Source organism: Cariama cristata, unplaced genomic scaffold (assembly GCF_000690535.1).
Source record: "Cariama cristata isolate BGI_N322 unplaced genomic scaffold, ASM69053v1 scaffold33618, whole genome shotgun sequence".
NCBI lineage: Eukaryota > Metazoa > Chordata > Aves > Cariamiformes > Cariamidae > Cariama > Cariama cristata.
In genome coordinates, this window is record NW_009631162.1 from 320 (window position 1) to 8,523 (window position 8,204).

General features: G+C 48.3%; 1 protein-coding gene across 1 annotated transcript in view; it reads right to left on the reverse strand.

Annotated features, from left to right (window-relative positions):
* Positions 1 to 4,404: 4,404 nt before the first annotated feature.
* ZNF511 (zinc finger protein 511) overlaps positions 4,405 to 8,204 on the reverse strand; it is a gene marked incomplete at its 5' end in the record, with an annotated part of 4,176 nt that continues 376 nt past the window's right edge. Inside the window, 4 exons of the mRNA XM_009705855.1 lie at positions 4,405 to 4,474; positions 5,946 to 6,131; positions 7,065 to 7,189; positions 7,351 to 7,552. Coding sequence (XP_009704157.1) covers positions 4,405 to 4,474; positions 5,946 to 6,131; positions 7,065 to 7,189; positions 7,351 to 7,552 — 583 coding nt within the window. The remainder of the gene's footprint in view (positions 4,475 to 5,945; positions 6,132 to 7,064; positions 7,190 to 7,350; positions 7,553 to 8,204) is intronic.

Sequence of the window (8,204 nt, forward strand, 5' to 3'; positions counted from 1 at the left end):
GACCTTCCAAGATCATCCAGTCCAACACTTCCTACCATGGGCAGGGACAACTTCCCCTGGATCAGGTAGAAAAGCCCCATCCAACCTCAACCTATAGAAAAGCACGAGCTTTTCCGACTCATCGGAAGCTGAAGAGATGAATTTGCCATCTGAAATCAAACCACGCTGGGGCGGTGGCTGCAGCAGGATGCCTGGGCTGAAGCCCTCTCCAAGGAGCTGGATTGCCCCAAAGGCCCCAGAGAGGGACGGAGGAGGTGGTGCAGGCAAAGCAGGCAGGAGGATGAAGGGGTCAGCAGTGCCTGCCGGTACACACGGATGGCTCCCATGAGGCTGCCAGGGTACAGGCGTTTGCTCAGCAGTGACGTGGCCAAATGAGGTCAGCTTCAGTAAACCCAGTAAAAGGAGCGGAGCCTCATCCAGCCCCATGGCTGGTCCCCCTCCCTCTGCTGCCTGCTCCTCTGCCACCTCTGGGACTTTTCCAATGCCCCAGGCTGCTCAAACCTCTCCTGTGGCTTCCCGACAGCTTGGGGATGTTAGATCATGCTCCTGTAGCTGGAAGTTGCATTGCAAAGCTTGGAAAATGCTCGCAACTCTAAAATAGGTGCTGCAGGGCAGGCAGGTCTGTGTCCTCCTGTTGACAGACGATCTCTGCAAGGAATGTGGTCCTCATCCCGCACCCAAAAGCCCCAGCAGCTTCCGTGAGGCTGGGGAGTCCCAGGAGATGTCCCAGCAAGATGGTGGCCTCCGGCATGGAGCTGCTTCCTCTTGCCCTGTGCAGGATACTGCAGGGGAGAACCTCGTCTCACTTCTCTGCTGGTGCAGGCGCCGATGTCTCGCTCCTGCCGTGGCCTTCAGCGCGCCCCCAGATCAGTTGCAACCCTTCCTCTTCCTTTCATGTCCAGCCTGATGGGATCCATCTCCATCACATGGGCACCTTTCTCTCTCCTACAACAGGAGGAAAAAGGGTGATTTGGGGGGCTTTCAGTCCTCAAACCATTTGCCAATGCTTTTTTTTTTTTTTCCCACCCTAGGAGATAAGCTTCAGAGTTGTGTGTGTGCGTCCAAAGCCTCTGCCCCTCCCCGACCCTGCCGTGACGGGTTACACCGTATTTCACCCGAGGGACCCTGTTCGCACGCAGGGCTGGGCGAAGGCAAGCTCCTGGCAGCAGCTTTGCCATCCAGATGCTGGAGGGGCCGAGCCATGCTTTGTTTACAGCCCTGCACGCAGGGAGAAGCCCGAGGACATGCTGAATGCATTATAAAAATTCCCTTTCTTATCAATTTTATACTATGCAAGTGTATTAATTCTGTTAATATAAATATTAATTCACGTCATACACTGTAATGGGATGAAGGAGTGGAGTTTTACTGGAGACTTTGATATTATTTTTCATGCTTAAGTAAAATAAACTGCAGGCCAGCCCACCTTGCACGCTTCATCCCAGTTAGCTTTGCTTGCCCGCTGGGCAGTGGGGTGCTCTGCGCTCAGAGAGAGGTGAGCATCGATTGCCCGGGGCAGGGGTGCAGGGTCGTGCGCTCTGTGCGTGCAGGTGATCTCTGCGTATGTGCACACCATCTACCTGCCTGCTTGGCTATGCCTGCGAGTCCACGCTTTGTTGCACGCTTCTGCACGTGTGTGCACGCTGTACGTGTGCCCTACGTGCGTGCACGCATGCGTCATCTGCATGGCACATATATACATGCACGCACGTGCTGTGCACATGTGCTGGACGTACACGTGCCTGTGGGCTGTATGCTTGCACACACACGTGCACAGGTGTGTACTGCACTTTTCTATGCGTTTGCTGTGCTGGTGTTGTGTGCCCCATGTTTGCACTCGTCCGTGTTTGTGCGTGTGTGGTGCATGCAGGTACATGCCGTACACATGTAATACACTCGTGTGCATCCTGGGCCATGTATGTCCTTGCCTGCAAACATGTGCTATGCATGTGCATCTGCTGTGCACGCTTGTACACGCACGTGGATTGTGCCAGTGTGCATGCACATGTGCTACCTGAGTCCCGCTTGGTGCTTGCGTTTGCCTCCACGCGGTTGTTTGCTGGCGTGTGCGTATGTGTGCGTCCGACCAGCGTGTGTCCTGCAGGTGGGTTCTGCCGGGTAACTCCACCTGCTCCTGCCTGCACAAATAAGCAAGAGGCCGGAAAATTTTGCTTACGACAAATCCCACAAGGCAGAAAAAAGGGAAATCCAAATTTTGGTTTGAAATAAGGATTTTTGAAAGCCGCTGGCCTTTCGAAAGACTTGCCCATGGACTCTGAAAAAGCTGGTAACCCACAAGAGAGCTAGTCATGAGCCTTGAGGCTGTAATTGCAATTTTTTATTTTTTTTACAGTAAGGGCAGACACTCGGAGACCTGGAGTCTGGGAAAAAGGAAGGAAGGAATTTCCAGGTGGAAACTTGGGACCTAAACACATGAGGGAGAGCAGATTAGGCTGCTTCTGCATGATCCTTGCACCATCATATGCCAAAGCCCACAGGCATCTCCAGCAATGTAGTGCCTGCTTCAAATTTTGTTATTCCAGCGGTGGGGGGAAAGCCTTATTAGGGGCTTCCAGTGTTGGAAAGTGATTTTTGGTCATTGCTGGTCACTGCTGATAGACGTCCTTGGGCAGACATGGGGCAGGAGCACCAAGGTGCTGGCCACAAAGGTGGTGACAGAGCCTGGTCTTCCTGGGTCTGTACCATGGCCCGTCTCTCAGGGCAAAGCATTTTAAAACTCACAGGGAAATCTCTTACGTCTCTGTAAGCATCATTCCCTGCTCCTATTTGCAAGGATTTTTTTTTCAAAGCCCTTTTTATCCTTTGTTCCTCCCGGCGAAGAGGCAGGGGGGAGGGAAAAAAAGCAATTATAGATCCTAAGCTTCTTGCATAAATGCCATTCCAGCAAGCGCTTTTTTTTTTTTTTTTCCCCTTTATGGACAATTTTCTAAGTGTCACAGTTCAACAGGACCCCGAGATCTGGTGGCAGCACACTGAGCCTGGCTCTGGGTTTCCAATCAATCTTTCCTCCTGGCAGGATGAAATTAAAAAGGAAGGGAAAGATGAGAGGAAAAAGAACCTCCATCTCAACCTGATTTTGCGGGTATCTATCTGGAGCAAAGGGAGGTCATTCTTCACGTCTGACTCTGCCTGGGCTTCAAAACAGCATTTCAATTCTCTGTGAAGCAATTTTGTAAAAATTCCTTTTATTTATTCACCTAGTGGGAAGTCACTTTACTTTAACTCCCCACAGAAATCAGCTGCAAGGCACTGGAATGCTTTCCCTGGCCTGGGCAAAACTTCTGTGTTGGTTTCAGAGCAAGCGCTGGGGACCGGAGCAGATTCCAGTGAGATGGAAAAGGTCAGAATCAAGGACTACTGTTTTTTCTGTTTTCTTTCTTCATCAGTAGTTCCAGTTTCCGTACAGTCAGCAGATTTTGTCTTGGAATTTCTTGAATCTATTTTTTCCCCCCCACAAAAGGCAAAAAAAATTAAAAAAAAAATCCTGCACAGTCTCAGCTCCAGCAGCTGATTTCCTCTCACCTCCATATCAGTGCTCCACCGCAGTCTGAGACTCTTTCTGCGAGTAACTGGTGCAGAGTTCAACCTGCCCCACGTCTGCGTGCTGTCGCAAGGGCTGTCCTCACTGGGAGCTTTTAAAAACACTGTGAGAAAATGAAAGAACGAAATTAAAAGAATTAAATTAATTGTTGTAATCTACACCTCTCTTCCTCCCGATTTTATTTTGATTCTCCCCTGTGCAAGCAGGGCTGGCAGGGAAGCGTGACATTGGGCCGCCAGGCCAGCTGAGGAGGCTGATGTGATGCAGGGCTTCCTGCAGGAAGAGGAAACGCAGTGTGTTTTGCTCGGCGTTATCCCTGCTGCATTTTCAGCAGCGATTCCTTACAAGTTTTTCACAAAGCCTGTGCGATCCCCGCAGCTGCCTGGAGTTTCAGAACAGTACCATTTGCAAACTCAGGCAAGATGCGATCATCTATCTAGAAAGCTACTGCTGCCCAGAGTGGTCCTGGCACCGATGAGATACAAAAATCCACAGCACAGAGGCAAGTGAATTTATTTGTAGTTTGATTTCAGAGGGGATCAGGAAAGAGAGTGTTGTGTCTCAGGAACGATAAATATAAGCATGGGTCGGCTCCGAAACGCCGCCAACGGGAGGCAGTAGAGCGAGACGAAGGGATTGTAGCAAAGCGCCTCCCAAGGATTCGATGTATCCCAAACTGCTGCCACACAATCCCCGTTTTGGTCCTTCTGCCTTCCCAGTACTGAGCGGGACACTCGTAAGCAACTGCAAATATCCCTGCTCAGCCACGGTGCTATCGCTAACGTTTGTGGGCGGCAGCAGCCGGCGCCTTCTCATCTTGCATAAATCTGGTGCACTGACCTTCAGACTTTTTTCCTTGGCCCTTTGAATCCTCGGGTGGCACCTTGTCCAAAGCAAATTGTGGATGGAATCCTGAAAAGGGAGATGCGCTTCAATATACATGAACAGCCCACCTTTTGTAGGATCACCGGGATGCATGGTGTAGCATTTCATCACCTTGTGTAGCATTTCAAGCTCCCAGAGTGGGAAGCGCAAGGTATTGGAAGAGCAGGACATCTAAATCATCAAAGTGTAATTCAAAAAATGGGTGAAATACTGGTCTCCTTTCCCATTTATTCTGCACATTTATGTTCTGGAGGCTTCTTCTCTCTTTACAACTGGGTGTAAGGTGTTACAAAATATAATACGCCAATGGGCAGTTGCAGTGTTTTTTTTGTGGAAGCACACTATTGTGAAGAGGAGAGCAGAAGCAGCAGTAGAAGCGTGGCCTTTCAGCAGCAAATTCTCCTTTTGACCTGCAGCATCACATCGAATTAAAGGGACGGCTTCTTTTTGGTTTAGAAGCTGTTATGCTGGACAAAGCAGTGAAGTTTAAAATGTCACCGTGGCAGCTGCTTAGGGATGGGATTTTGTTAGGCAAACCACGACATACAAAAGCAAACCCAACTGGCTGTAGTGCGTCGTGAGCGCTTTCAGACTCCGCAACTCATTCGAAAGCCCTGGAACAGCAACGCTCACCTCATTTTACAGAGGCAGAGCTGATGCCACTGAAAGCGAGAGGGAGCTAAGGACAGAAGTGGGTTTTCCAGCGCAGTCGTGGGCTCATCGCGCTGCTTCTAGACTGCCAGCGTGTCACAAGTGCGGCAAACTCAAAAGACAAGAATCCCTTTGCTAACTGGAATAGTTCAGGCAAAACCATATTAAACTTTATGCTGAGAGACAAAGTGATGAATAAAATGACACCAATCTGGGTACTGGGAAGAGGGGGGTGACCTTTTGATGGCTACCTTGTTTCTCGTACAGGTTTTACGTAAAGCACATGAGGGGGATTTCAAAAGCCAAGCCAGCATTAGGCAATTCAGTTTCAACTTCTTGTGAAGACGTTATTAAAAAAACCCCCAAACAAATAGAAAAACCACCTTGCAAAATGTAAGATTCCAGAGCAGGATGTTCACCTGCTTTATTTGTGCCTTGTCCTGTGACTGTACGAGAGCAGACAGCTACAGTGAAACGCACCAGCTCAGCCCAGAGTCAGCTACGATGGGAAAGTGTTACAAAGCAGGAACGAAACTTGTTTTGAGTATTTTAGGACAGAGTTCTCATCTTTACACCCACGCCATTCTGTAATACCCCGGGAAGAGATCATGGGTGGGCAGACTAACAGAAACTTATTGATACGGCTTTCACGGCGTACACACACTCTGTCCTTCCTCACGCTTTCCTCTTTTAAAAATGGCTTTTAGAACACACATGGAAATCCTACCTCTTATCTTCCAACACAGAAACACCCTGAGCTGTGTTGCACTAGGCACTGCAAAATGCAATTAAGATGATACGGTCCTAGCCCCAGGAATTTTTGCCCTTGGGGGCCCACAGTACAGACCTGGATTTATAGAGTCGTTTCTCTGGCACTGAGGGGTTGAGGCTGGCTGCAGGCTGAGGGATCTCCATGTTCTCACTGGGCTCTGTTTCCATGAGGTCCACCTGGAATTGCCCCAACATCTCCACACTCACATCCATCGGCACGCTGGCACTCTGCTTTGCAGAAGAGCTCACGTGCTTGGGACCACTGCAGAGATAAAATTTTACATCCTTTCTCAGTAGCTGCCACATAAGCCCAAAGCAAAGGAAATGAAAGGTATTTCATGATGAAACCGGTCAAGCCCAACTTGGGTGAGTTACTGCACGGAGGCAGAGAGATTTGGCGGCGCAAATCACCAGGAGCAGCCAAAAGGCTGAAGGACAGCTGCATCATAGGCTTGTATGAATCCCTACTTAAGTATTCAGGGTTGCTGCATTACAGCACACAGCTTTGTCCCCAAGTTCTTTTCTTCAGTCCATAAAGCATAACTCATTCAACGGGCTCAGAGGGTTTGACTAGATGGTTCACAGGGCTTACACCAGGCTACTCAAGCAAGCTTTGAAAAGACTCTACAGACTCAGGCCCCTGCCCTTTTGGGCACCCATTCCAGGGCCATATCACCCTGCCAGGCAAGAAAATTTCTCTCCATCCTGTCACCTAGGTTTCTGATGAAGGTGTTAAACAACATCAGTTCTTGTATTAATCCCTGTGATGGAAGCAGGGCTTTAAATGAGCGGTCAGCTGCAAAAGCTGTTCACCAAACTTACAAAGCCTCCCTCTACTCTACTTGTGCTTTTTGAGAACGGGAATATTGCAAAGGGTTGGAAAGCAAAGGAAGAAACGTGCATAAAGTGAAGTAGAGAGACGCTGGTCTTTGCTTTTACACTTGAGATGGCACAAAGGGAGCAGAGCCTGGAGCCACGATGCACTTCAGCATTTAAGATAAAGTAAAACATTGCCACAGAAATACTTGCAAGTTAACCTGTTCTTAGGTAAGCCTCTTAGGATATAATATTAACTCTTAGGAGTTAATATTAGGGTATAAACTTGCTTACTCTGGACAGGCAGTGCGACAGCAGAGGAGCACAACATCATCTCTACAGGGAAAAACCAGCTGTGCTATTGTAGTTCTGCAGTTACCTTTTCACTTTCTTGGGCCTATCAAAACGAAAGTCAGCAGGATAAAGGTGAACAGTGACCAAGTGATCCTTTCTGTCCTTGCTGCTCTTGAATTTCTCCACACAGCCTTCTACCAAACACTTGTACTGAAAGGGAGGGAAGGAAAAAAGAAAAAAAGACGTAATTGGAAAAGGCAAGCAGTGTCAGCTGGTGACATGGCTACCCTCCTCAAATGGTCGGTCTCCAAGGGTGCCAGCCCATATCATGCACACCAACCATGAGTGAAGGGCTGGGCACGTCGACTCACCATGTTTTGCTTCTCAGCCATTATCTGGAAAAGCGAGTCGTGCCACTCCAAGATGTGAATATCCAAGAGATGTCCGGATGGAAAGGAGCGCTTGCAGAAGGAGCAGACATTCCTGTGCAGCGTGTTGTAGTGGTGCTCATAGTCCTCCAGCGTATCAAAGACCTGGCAGCACCCAGAGATGTGGCAACTGAATTCAGATACCCTGTGGGGAAATTAGGACATCCACACCTTAAATTACATTAAAGCCTTAATTTAAGCTGCCTGTGTTCCTCTAGGTGACTTTATTTACTCGTAGCAGTTTTTGTGAATAATACTTAAATGCAAGGTGCAATGGAACGAAGATTACGATGGTGCTGACAGTTGGAAACTCTTATTTGCTGTTAGGGCTTGAGCATCGTATATATTACCATCCTCTGAAGTGGTGCTTCGATTAAGAATAAACAACAAGCAGCAATGTGAGAAATAAGCTGTCTGACCTTAAAAGTTGCAGCTGTGGATTAAAACGTTTAACAGGCATCTGTAGGATAACCTCACACAATCCTCGAAGTAGTTCCTCAATTTTATATACAAAAAGCAGGTTTTAAAGCAAGATAGATTCTCCCGCAGGCTTAGCCTTCCTAATTGGGGCTGTCTGTACCACACAGCTCTCCCACTGTTTTGACTGAGTACATAGTAACCTGCGCTTAAATCCTCTTGTTTAGCTACAATCCCAATTTTAAGACACATTATAGTTGCCTCATCTGTTTATGCGGAACTCACAGTGAAACAACATCACATCCAGCAAGCACAAGAAGGCAGTATTTAGACAGACAGCCGACTGCAGCACAAAATACCAATATCTGACCTTTTCAGCA